The sequence below is a fragment of the Phalaenopsis equestris genome, unplaced genomic scaffold (genome assembly GCF_001263595.1).
Source record: "Phalaenopsis equestris unplaced genomic scaffold, ASM126359v1 Scaffold000002, whole genome shotgun sequence".
In the NCBI taxonomy this organism is placed as follows: domain Eukaryota; kingdom Viridiplantae; phylum Streptophyta; class Magnoliopsida; order Asparagales; family Orchidaceae; genus Phalaenopsis; species Phalaenopsis equestris.
Genome location: NW_018164444.1, coordinates 74,980,687 through 74,992,853, shown reverse-complemented (window position 1 = coordinate 74,992,853; position 12,167 = coordinate 74,980,687). Strand labels below are relative to the sequence as shown.

Genomic DNA, 12,167 nt, shown 5'->3' with positions numbered 1-12,167 from the left:
CAATGAGATTTTCTTTCACGTTGCGGCAAAAATGAAAGTATTCTTCATTTTTGCTGAGGAGCAACTTAAAAAAAACATAACATTTTTATATTTAGGTTTGAGCTTTTATTACATTTACAGGTTAGGCGTGTTTTTTTTTATCAATTAATATTTAAAATCAAATTTCAATTTTTTTTCTAAATAAAAAGAGTAATTTTTAAAATTAATTCTTTCTATTAATTAACATTAAATTAGATCAAATACTGAATTAATTGGATAATTAAGATCTAGTTTTCTTCATTTTGAAAATAAAATAAAAAAATGAAAAATTTAAAGAAAATCAATTTCAAAATATGTTCTTTGTTTAACGTTGCAAATTGAAACAATGTAAAATTTGTATTCACAACATCTGTGCGGCCAGGGCTGCCATGGGATCCCTGAACTGATGAAGACGATTACAATCCCTCGCAGAAAAATCTTTTGTAAACCCTCGAAACCAGTCTGATCGCCTCATGACAGTCCACACAGATCCTCAGGTTCTTCACCACTATAATCTCCGTCCCCTGTTTCGTCTTCATCAGACCGAAAGCCACCGCCAGCTTCTCGCCGTGCACCGATAGCGCCATCTCCTTCCCTTCCTCCTCCCCCTTCCAAATCCAACAACACCTCCCTGGTTCCCACACCCCTCAGCCTCCCCATCATCTCCTCCACCATCAGACACAACGCTTCATCCTCCGGATCCGAAACGTAACCGGAGAAGAACTCATGGATCCGACCATCGACCTCAATGGAGCTGCATCCAGGCGTTTTCTTCACACCATTGCGTTCCATGAGCCTCCTAGTTGAGTAAACCTCCTCCCACCTACCCATCTTGGCGTACACATTGGAGAGCAGCAGGTACGCGGCGCTATTCCCCGGTTCGATCTCGATAAGCCCTCAGAAGAAGAAAGTCGTTTACGTTTTGCGTAGCATACGAGCAACGATATAATCTTTCACGTTGCGGACAAGAGGAAAGTTATCTCTGTTTTGCATAGCAGGCAAACGACGAGAATTTTCTTCACGTTGCAGCCAAGAAGAAAGTAGTCATCGTCTTGCGTATCATACGAGCAACAAGATCATCTTTCGTGTTGTGGCCAATAAGAAAGTCATCCCCGTCTTACGTAGCAGACGACCAATGAGATCCCACTTTGCGTAGCTGATGAGCAACTTAAAAAAAAACATAACATTTTTATATTTAGGTTTGAGCTTTTATTACATTTACAGGCGTGTGTTTTTTTTATCAATTAATATTTAAAATCAAATTTCAAATTTTTTCTAAATAAAAAGAGTAATTTTTAAAATTAATTTTTTTTATTAATTAACATTAAATTAGATCAAATACTGAATTAATTGGATAATTAAGATCTAGTTTTCTTCATTTTGAAAATAAAATAAAAAAATGAAAAATTTAAAGAAAATCAATTTCAAAATATGTTCTTTGTTTAACGTTGCAAATTGAAACAATGTAAAATTTGTATTCACAACATCTGTGCGGCCAGGGCTGCCATGGGATCCCTGAACTGATGAAGACGATTACAATCCCTCGCAGAAAAATCTTTTGTAAACCCTCGAAACCAGTCTGATCGCCTCATGACAGTCCACACAGATCCTCAGGTTCTTCACCACTATAATCTCCGTCCCCTGTTTCGTCTTCATCAGACCGAAAGCCACCGCCAGCTTCTCGCCGTGCACCGATAGCGCCATCTCCTTCCCTTCCTCCTCCCCCTTCCAAATCCAACAACACCTCCCTGGTTCCCACACCCCTCAGCCTCCCCATCATCTCCTCCACCATCAGACACAACGCTTCATCCTCCGGATCCGAAACGTAACCGGAGAAGAACTCATGGATCCGACCATCGACCTCAATGGAGCTGCATCCAGGCGTTTTCTTCACGCCATTGCGTTCCATGAGCCTCCTAGTTGAATAAAACTCCTCCCATCTTCCCATCTTGGCGTACACATTGGAGAGCAGCAGGTACGCGGCGCTATTCCCCGGTTCGATCTCGATAAGCCCTTTGATGGCAGCTTCACATGCTAGAATATCGCCATGGGTTTTCGAACCCCCAAGCAGAGCTCCCCAGATGAGCGCATCGGGACGCATCGGCATCGATTGTACTGTCGACAACGCGCGGCCGATCAACCCGACGCGAGCGTAGAGGTCAATCATGCACCCGAAGTGTTCAATCGATGGAGCGATGCCGAAATCTGGGCTCATCGCGGCGAAATACTGCTCGCCCTCTTGGACCCGCCCGCCATGGACGCATGCCTGGAGAACGGCGAGCAATGTGACGGAATTTGGTTTCAAGCTGGGGCTTCGTACCATGTCGCGAAACATGGAGAGGGCATCTTCGGCAAGACCGTGCACGGCGAGACCTGATATCATAGCAGTCCATGCAGTGGCGTCGCGAAGTTGATGGGGCAAATCGTCGAACACCTTGCGCGCGCGTTGGAGGTGGCCACATTTGGCGTACATGTCGATGAGGGAGGTCGCGAGGATGGCGTTGATGGCGAGGCCGCAACGGGAGATGAACGCGTGCGCCCAAAGGCCGTGGTGGAGGGCGCCTAAGCGAGCGCAGGCGGCGAGAACGGAGGAGAGGGTGAAATGGTTTGGAGAAGGGGCACGGGGATCGGCGAGCATGTCGTTAAACAGAGAGAGGGCGACGAGGGGATGGCCGAGATTGGCATGGCCGTGGATGATGGAGGACCAGGAGATGACGTTTCGGCGGGGCATTTGGTGGAACAGGTTGCGGGCAAGGAGGAGGTGGCGGGCGCGTAGGAGGGAGGAGAGGAGGGAGTTGGAGGTGGGGAGGTCGTGGAGGGGGAGAGGGAGGGAGAGAAAGAGGGGGAGGTGAGAGGGGAGGGAGGAGTAGGAGGAAATGAGAGAGGAGAGGACGTGGGGATGGTGGAAGAGGCCATGGTGGAGGATGTGGGAGTGGAGTTGGGGGAGGAGGGAGGGGAGAAGATGGGGAGAGGTTAGGGAGAGGGAGGAGAGTAGGAGGGGGAAGGTGAAGGAGTCGGGGCGAGTGCAATGGCGGAGGATGCGAGGGTAGAGGGAGATGGGGTTGGGGTGGGAGCGGAGGAGAGAGTTCCAGGTGAAGATGTCTGGGGTTGGATGGCAGAGGTGAAGGCTTGGGTGGGTGGACCCCATCACCATGAACACAATGTTGCACTTCCAGGTGCTATGCTAAAGTTGCATTCCATTATTATGACGATGATTATTTTGAAAGATTTACAAACATGCCACATAATTTTTCATTTTTTATTTCAAATAAAATGATTATGTTAAGCCAATGCCATCGATGAAAGTTTTTAGTATGATCTGCCAAGTACAAATGGAGGAACTGGGGTAACCACACATGCACCATCAAAGTGCAGGTTATTTGATGAATGTCCTCCCACAAGGTAGATTAGGGATAGATTTAGCAATCAATCTCGCCTCGGATCATCTTGTCATCCTAATCGCTCTGTTGGATAAGAGTCTACTGGCTCTAAGAATGAGTCGGCCTTATGGTGAACTTCAAGTTTGGGTCAGATAAGTCGAGTGATGTGATGTGATATGATGAATTGCACAAATGATTGAAGAATGAGTCGGCCTTATGGTGAACTTCAAGTTTGGGCCAGATAAGTCGAGTGATGTGATATGATGAATTGCACAAATGATTGAAGGAGAAATGCAGTGTCATCTGAAGATAATGCAATAGAGATAATATTGTTTTTAAGTTCATGTCAGAATATAGCAAATAAGATTAGTGAGAGTGTTGGGATGGATTACATTGCTGGAGCTTCAATCAATTAGCAATCAAAATTACGTTGCGGGAAAAAAGATCACACTGATTTAGGAAATTTCGAATGAAAATTTGAATTGAAATGCATAACAAAGTAATTTTCTAAAAAACACACCAATATTTATGTAGAAAATTTTAAAAATGGGAAAAAATCACGAAGCCACGCCACACTGAAATCTCAATATGGACGAGATAGAAGTATGGAAATTAAGCCACTCAAATTTTCTCTTTGTAATCATTGAAACTTACAAAACTTCGGTTCAAATCCTCTCTTGATTGTATAAGAGAAATCACAGATGAAATCTAAACTCTAAACCTTTAACACTCAAAGCTCCATCCAGAGTTCTGCACAAAATATTTTGTTCACGCACCCTTTGCTTTGATTCAAAGCCTTAAGAACATAATCAAAGAAACCGTCCCAACAACATAGTTACATTGCCTCGTAACTTCAGATCGGCGTGGTTATACTGATTTGGCGTAAGTATGCGGTTTGACTGGCCATTGGAATGCTCCTTCCTTTGTGGCTCCGGGTGCTACTCAGGCTTCATGACTCAACAATCTCTCACTTCGAGACTAATAACACAACACATATCCTCTAGAAATGTACCAATTTTTGCACCATCTTCATAGTCTCGTTTTGTAGTATGATTCACCACTGATATGAAAATGAACTCGAACCGAAGCTAAGTAAAGCTTCAATTCCTCGATAGTCACCACCTTAGTCAACATGTCTGCAGGATTTTTAGTTGTGTGCATCTTCTCCAAGAATAATTGCCCATCTTTTAGAAGAGCGAATAAAGTGATGCCTCAACTAAGTATGTTTCATCCTAAAATGAAAAGTAGTGTTCTTAATAATATAAATAACACTCGTACTGTCACATTGAAGCTTTCCAATCCCCTTCTTTTTGCCCAGTTATGTCATAAAATCATGTATTCAATATCTACAGTAAAAAATGTGAAAACTCTTGGCAAGTCTGCATGCAACCTCATACTCATGACATGTTTCATGTTGGTTATGTTCTTTCTCTTAGCTACTCTACTATACCGTGGAGATCTTGGAAAAATTAACTCATGTATGATCACCTCTTAACCATAGTAATTCTTGAACCTCTGATTACGATACTCGTCCCCATTATTTGATTTGAGATACTTCAACTTCAAGCTTGTCTCATTTTCTATCATGGTCTTCCACTTCTTAACACTACAAATATAACAAATCTTTATTTTAAGAAGTAAACACATTACTTTATGGTGTGATCGTTGATGAATGTGACAAACTAGTGTGAACCTATAATGGACTAAACTAGAGTGTGACCCCATATGCTAGTATGCACTAACTCCAATTTCTTTGACTTCATTGACCCACCATTCAAGAAAAAAACTTTCTTATGTTTGTCATATATATCATCTTCACAAAAATCCAAATCTGTTGATTTCAAACCCTTAAATTTATTTTTAAAAAGTAGGAACTTCATATGTTTATCGCTCACATGACTAAACTTACGATGCCAAAAACATGCATCCACCTTGGTTCCAGTCACATCAACGGGTTTTGCCATCCCATTGATCGTGTAAAAAGTGCCTTCAAATTTGCCCCAAGTTATCACCATTGTCTCCTCTGGTCATCCTTCATGAATCACCTGTGAAAGTAGTCACATACCCTGACTTTGCCAGCTAGCTCACTCATATCAAATTGCGCTTCAGACTTAGAATATATCTAATTTCAGTAAGCTTCTAGTATGTTCTATTTAACAACTTGGCATCCATATCACCATTTCTCACAATACTGCAGGCCTCGTAGTCTTCCAAATAAACATGCTCTAAACCACTTTGAGTGTAATTTTTAAACACCCCTTTGTTGTGAAATGCATGAAAAGACACTGGAATCTATTATCCAAGATTCAGTGTTAAGTTGATAAAATCAGGGAGTCGCCTTGTATTTTACCTATGGAGACATTTGTAGAGTGATTTCTTTCTTGTACCACCCTTATTCTTTGAATCTTTTCAGTCTCTCTTGAAAGTCATTTCTTTTTGTAGTTCCAGCATTTCCTCTACCTAACATGGACTTTCATCTTCTATACTTTAATGTCTCCATCTGTATTCTTGTCCATATTCATTCCCCTCTTTTAAATAATCAACACAGAACCTGAAGATTTATCATTCACCGTCTTTTTGTGAACTTCCTCATTTAACACTAACCACATGATGCACAAAAAATATATGCATTTTTAGACATATATTTTATATTCATTTTTGGTTATTATTGTGCTTTAAAGGAAAATATTTTTCATGTTTTATTGCAGGTTGCTGATCTTTAGGACTTGAAGCAAAAAAGTAAGCAAAAAGAATGAATCTGGAGTCAAAATAAAGTTTGGAAGAAATACTCAGTATCGACGGCGCCAGGGTGGACGACGACTACGCAAACCTACAGAATGGAGTCCAACATTTCCTTAGCGCCGACGGCGCTGCCATTTGATAGAGAGCAATGAATTAATTCACGGGCCACTGGTGCAGACGACATCAATGTCGGTGCAAGACCAATTTCTAGAAGATTCGACGAATTTGGACGTTTTTTTAAGAGTTTTTGGATGCACCTATTGGAAAACAGATATTAGGCTCTATTTAGAGTGAAAATTGATCAGAAAAATCTCTCTCCCCCCCTTCCAACCACTTTGAGCCCATCAGTCATTTAGTTCCTTAGAGTTTTGAGTTTTGTGGTGAGTTTAAGTGTGAATTCTTTTCTAAGAGTTGTGAGAGAGGAAGAGAAGTAATACATTTCTTCTTCCTTACATCTTCTAAGAGAGAATCAAGAGTCTTGTAAAGAGAGAAAGAGTTCAAGAGAGGCTGCAAATGATTTTCTTTGAGAAAGAATTATAGATAAATGTTGTTTGTTTATTATTCTTGGATGAACTTTCTTTTATATATGAAATTTGTGTTTAGTTATATCTTTCTCATGCAGTCTAAGTAGTTTTCTTTATCTTTATCCCTACTCTGAGATATGACGAAATGAAGAGATAATTTGAATGTGCCAATTTTAAAATATAAAATAAATTGTGATGGTTTTTTCACTTCGTTCTTAATTTACTTTTCGATCTGACCAATTGAAATGCTAAAATCTGTTGTGAAACGTATGATCCGGGAAATTGAGTGAGTTCTACAACATAGTGAGAATCACATTTAATTCCATGGAGGAGTGTTTCGTTCATGGAATTAAGTGCAAATAAATAAAGAAATATACTTTGTTGGGTGTAGATTTGGAGATTTTAGGGTGACAGACTAAAATCCTCAATTTAGTCTTAGTGTTTAAGAACTAAAACGAGCGTTAGCCAATGATTATCTATAACATTGAATCAGGGTAAAGCATTAAAAATTTTCCTATTTAGCACAATACAGATTTAAACCATTTATCTCATCTCATTTAACCAAAAACTCATTGTAGTGGGAAATATGATTTTTCATATTTGATAACTTCATCACAAAAATATAGTTTGGTAGCACTGTTTTAAACTTTGCATTACAGTTTTGCTAGTAGTTAATAATTTAGTTTTGATAGTACCTTAAATATTCGTAATTAGTGATAGTATTTTTATTTTATTGCTGTGAATTTCTTAGTTAATTTATCATTTTCAATTTAAACATTCCTTGTGGGATTGATATTTGGGGCTTAAACAGAAAGTCTTGTATTACTTGATAACGATACGCATACTTGCGTAGAACATACTTGCGTAGAACTACATAAATTGCTTAAATTTCTTATTCATAAAATAACACATCAAGTTTTTGTCATCGTTGCAAAACGGAGTCAACTTTATATATTTTGCATAACTATATTTTCGGGATCATCCCACAATGTCATTAAAGTTCAACTTCATATTACCATAAGAATTACTTCTTTTCATGACCAATATAGTTGTTTGATAATGAAGATAGAATCAATCGTGCTCTAACCTCATCATCAAATTTGATCCCCACATAACACAATTAGCTAGTTACAATATTAAATTTTTTTGTGTTGAACCACTGAATTATCTTCCACAATCTTCATGTTAAATAATGTTTTCATCTAAAAAATCTTATTTGAAGTAGAAGATTTTTCATAAATCTTTGTTAGTGTTGCCAGAAGAACCATTTAGTTTTCATTCAATATATTGTTGAATGTAACAAATGAAAAAAGTGAAAGATGGGTCAAAGTACGGACGTTCGATCCAGCACTTCTCATTCTTCTAGAGCCATAGTTTCAGGATTTTAGGTGATTCGTTGCAGTGGCAATACAATTTGTTTTTTATAAAGAAAATCTTCCACTTGCACTCTTTAGAACGTAAAGTACGATCCATTGAAATTTTCTATTTTGCACCCTGCTTCGTTTGTTATTGCTTCCTCTCAAATCAAAAGTCTTTAGAAAAAACGACCCAAAAATTCTAAAAATATTATGAAATAGTCTAAAAAATTAGTTATGTTGTTGTGTGGTTATTTGTTTGATCTAATGTGTGTAATAATATCTTTAAGATTGATTTTAGCGATTTATTTCATTATGATTAAAATTATGTTAGTTTTAATTTTGGACGTAGTACTTCCAAATTAGTTGAACAAATTGATCAAACAACTATATATAAGTTGTATTCATTTCTATTTTTTTTAATTTTGTTTATCTTAATTAACTATATTCATTATTTATTCATTTGTTATTCAAATATAATGAAATGATAGATCATTCAACTTTATGGTACTATATTTGATATGATCTACATAATAATTTATTTTAATTTTTTAAATCAATTGACATCATATTAGTTTTATTATTATTATTATTTTCTTGAATTATAGGTTTAGATTGTGTATAAGAAAGATGTTACCAATATATCAAATCCACCCTTCTGATAGTGCGTTTGGGGGAGTTTTCTGAGCGTTTTTCATTTTGAAAAGCAATTCTTGGACGTTTGGGAACGAACGACAGCACTGGTTTCCGCTCTTTGATTAACTCATACAATCAAAACTAACGAACCATTCATAATATATATATATATATATATATATATCATCAAGGTGTCTCAGACTCAACATTAATGTATTTATCCATTAGCGTTGTAGTCATTTAAATTTTTTAAAAATACTACTCATCAAATATATATATACATATATATATGATGAATCATTGTTTCCTTTTTTTTGAATGCTTGTTACATGATATTAATGGTTTATGTTTGTATATGTATTAGCATGATGATCATCGTTCTTTCCTTGTTAATGCGTGAATGTTACATGACTTCTTTTGTTAATATTTGTGAATGAGAATATGATCATGAAAAGGATGGTTTGCTTTGCACAATAAACTTTGTGGCTGGCATACTTTCATCTTTAATAGGACGACAATTGAAATAGAAGATAAAAGTCCCTTAATGATGGGGCCATTGACAATGAGGTTTAGCCCCAACATGTCATGAACCTATTGATTCAAACATACCTCATGGAATGTAGCACCTATCATTAAAATAAAAACAAAAGGATGTATTGTCATTGTCGGATGAATGAAAAGCCAGACCAGGATCCTCAGCCCGAGCACCTTTAGTCTTGGCTCACATATATACTATCTTGAAGCCTATTAGGTATCACTACATGGGCTTGTCCAAATTATCTATCATCTAAAGAATGTAGCACCTATCATTAAAGTAAAAACAAAAGGATGTATTGTCATTGTTGGATGAATGAAAAGCCAGACCAGGATCCTCAGCCCTAGCACCTTTAGTCTTGTCTCACATATATACTATCTTGAAGCCTATTAGGTAACACTACATGGGCTTGTCCAAATTATCTATCATCTAATAACTTAAGTAATTAGATACTCGAATGTGAATTGAGAGAAGTGGTCAAAGAGAGAAGCATACACAATTTGACTGTAATTCCTAACAATTCACTGAAGAGGGAAAGGAAAGGGAAACTCAAAGGCATTGAAATTCGTGCATTTTAGAAATAAATGAGTTACTTCATTGAATGCCAATCACATGCATTCAAATATTTTTCAAATGCATAGAAATACAATAGGCGGCAACAACATGATGCTAGTGGTGGGCAACAAGGGTGACAATGGTGGGTGACAATGGAGAGTAGTGGCGGCGGATGACAATAATGGGTGACAAAAAACGCAAGCAACTGCAGCATGAGATTTGAAAATCACCCAATTTAGACGATTTCCAGGTGTAGGGAAAACTAAAGTTATTGTATATTTCAAATTCTTCAAAATTTTATTCTGCATTTCTTTTTCTTCAAATAAAGCATAAAAAAAAGTTGGGATGTGCAGAAAAAATAAAGCAACACGCTCATAATGCCTTCAACCAACAACCTCAAAGTGCATTTCATCAATGTGAAAGGATTAATGTGTTATTACCTTGGATCTCCAATTCATTCAATATTAACCTCTCATCTAGCATATTTTCTTCATCTCTTATGAGTGCAATCAACTCACTCAGTACCCCATAGATGCTCTCTGAGTGAGGATGTAGATCATCATCAACCACAAAGCTATGAAACTTCTTCCCCAATTCAATCCAGCTCACACCAATCTCCTTCTTCACTCCCTTCTCCTTCATCTTCCTTATAATTCTAGCTCTATCTTCCCATCTACCTTCTGCTGAATATATATTGGACAACAACACATACGCCGAAGTGCAGTCTGGTGTAATCATGACCAATTTCTCCGCCGCATATCTTCCCATTTCTAAATTACCATGAATGCCACAAGCACCAATGAAAGCCTGCCAGAGAAGACCACTGGACTCCACATTTAACTCCTCTATTAAACTTCTTGCTTCATATAATTGCCCTGCACGGCCTAACATGTCCACAATACAAACATAATGCTCCACCCGTGGAGTAATCCCATGGCGTGAAATCATTGAACGCAATAGCTCAACACCCTTCTCAACAGATCCCACGTGACTACAAGCATGCAGCAACGAAAGAAAAGTGACATCAGTAGGCTCAATACTGTTTAACAGCATTTCCTCATAAAGCTGGAGTGCATCTGTTCCATAGCCATGGCGGCCAAACGCAGCTATCATTGAATTCCAGGAAACTGAATTCTTATATGGCATTAGATTGAACAGTTCGATGGAGTCTTTCAGCTCACCACACTTCGAATACATGTTGATGAGTCCATTGCAGACATATACGTTGAAGAAAAAACATTTTTTGATGACTAAAGAATGGATTTGCTTCCCTAGAGCTAACGCAAATGGCGTAGAGGCAGACCCAAAGCCTCCGAGAACAGCCGACACCATGTTTTCGTCAATCTCAAAGCTTTTGCGTACCAATTCGGAAAACATTTCGAAAGCTCTCTCTTCCATCCCATTCTGCGCGAAACCGACGAGCATCACAGTTGAGAAAACCTCGTCAGGGTTAACACAGGAATGAAATACCTGGATTGTGTCTTCTATCATGCCGCACTTGGAGTACATGTCCATTAGAGCGCTCTTAACATGCAAATCCGACATAAAACCAGACTTTTCAACGCATCCATGAATCTGCTGTCCTTCCCTGAGAAGTCGCATCCCAGAACAAGCAAAGAGAGAACTTGTGTAAGTCATAGAGTTGGCATCTTCAATTCTCATAATTTCTCGAAAAAAAAGTAAACTTTCATTGAATAACTGGCACTGGGCAAGCCCTGATACCATTGCCGTCCATGTTATCACATTCCTTTCAACCATGGAATCAAAAACATTCTTTGCTGAGAGGGGACTGCAGCATCGGAAGTAACCGCTGATCAGAGCATTTCCAACCTGAACTACACTCCCATATCCGCTTGAAATAATCAATGAATGGATCATAGAACAAGCATACAAAAGTTCAGGGTTGGTACAGATCGAAATAATACTTGTCAGCGTCGCCTGATCATACCAACATTTTTTCAAAATAAGCATTCTTTTGAAGTATTCGAAACCCTTTGAGAACTGCTCCCAAATGAAGCAGCCTGAAATTATCGAATTCCAGGAGATAGTATCCTTAAGAGGCATATCGTCAAACACCTTAGCTGCTTCCTGCAGTCGGCCGCACTTGGAGTACATCGCAATGAGAGAATTCCACACGACGAAAACATTTCTCGGATCGGTGAGGTTATTGAAGCCGAAGCGATTGGTGTTCTTGATGATGGCGGCGTGCACAGAGGAACCAAAACGATGGCGTTTCTCTCTGCCACAGATGGAGAGAAGGGAACTCAGCTCACCATAGCCTGAGAGATGGGAAGTGGCATTTCTCATTGCTAGTTGCCATGTTGTCGGTAGTCCTTGAAAGCCTAACCCCAAACCCCAAAAAAAATAAGATAATTACATGTATAACACTAAATTTTTATTATTTACAAAATTAGCACTTTAA

The 12,167-nt window shown here is 38.6% G+C and overlaps 2 protein-coding genes across 3 annotated transcripts; both read right to left on the bottom strand.

Annotated features, from left to right (window-relative positions):
• Positions 1-365: 365 nt before the first annotated feature.
• Positions 366-3,381, bottom strand: LOC110032838 (pentatricopeptide repeat-containing protein At3g62890-like). Of its 2 annotated transcripts, none has more exons than XM_020736608.1 (2): positions 2,021-3,381; positions 366-903 (listed from the first exon to the last, which is right to left on the bottom strand). In XM_020736608.1, the coding sequence occupies exons 1-2, from the start codon at positions 3,170-3,172 to the stop codon at positions 490-492; spliced, it is 1,566 nt and encodes a 521-aa protein (XP_020592267.1). In that variant the 5' UTR covers positions 3,173-3,381; the 3' UTR covers positions 366-489. The 2 variants fall into 2 exon arrangements, with proteins under 2 accessions (XP_020592267.1, XP_020592275.1); XM_020736616.1 differs by lacking the exon at positions 366-903 and adding an exon at positions 1,476-1,548 and having other exon boundaries at positions 1,588-3,381.
• Positions 3,382-10,067: 6,686 nt separating this feature from the next.
• Positions 10,068-12,104, bottom strand: LOC110032831 (pentatricopeptide repeat-containing protein At3g05340). Its single transcript, XM_020736596.1, has one exon. It carries the CDS (start codon positions 12,050-12,052, stop codon positions 10,157-10,159), a length of 1,896 nt encoding a protein of 631 aa, XP_020592255.1. The 5' UTR covers positions 12,053-12,104; the 3' UTR covers positions 10,068-10,156.
• Between the last annotated feature and the right edge of the window lie 63 nt (positions 12,105-12,167).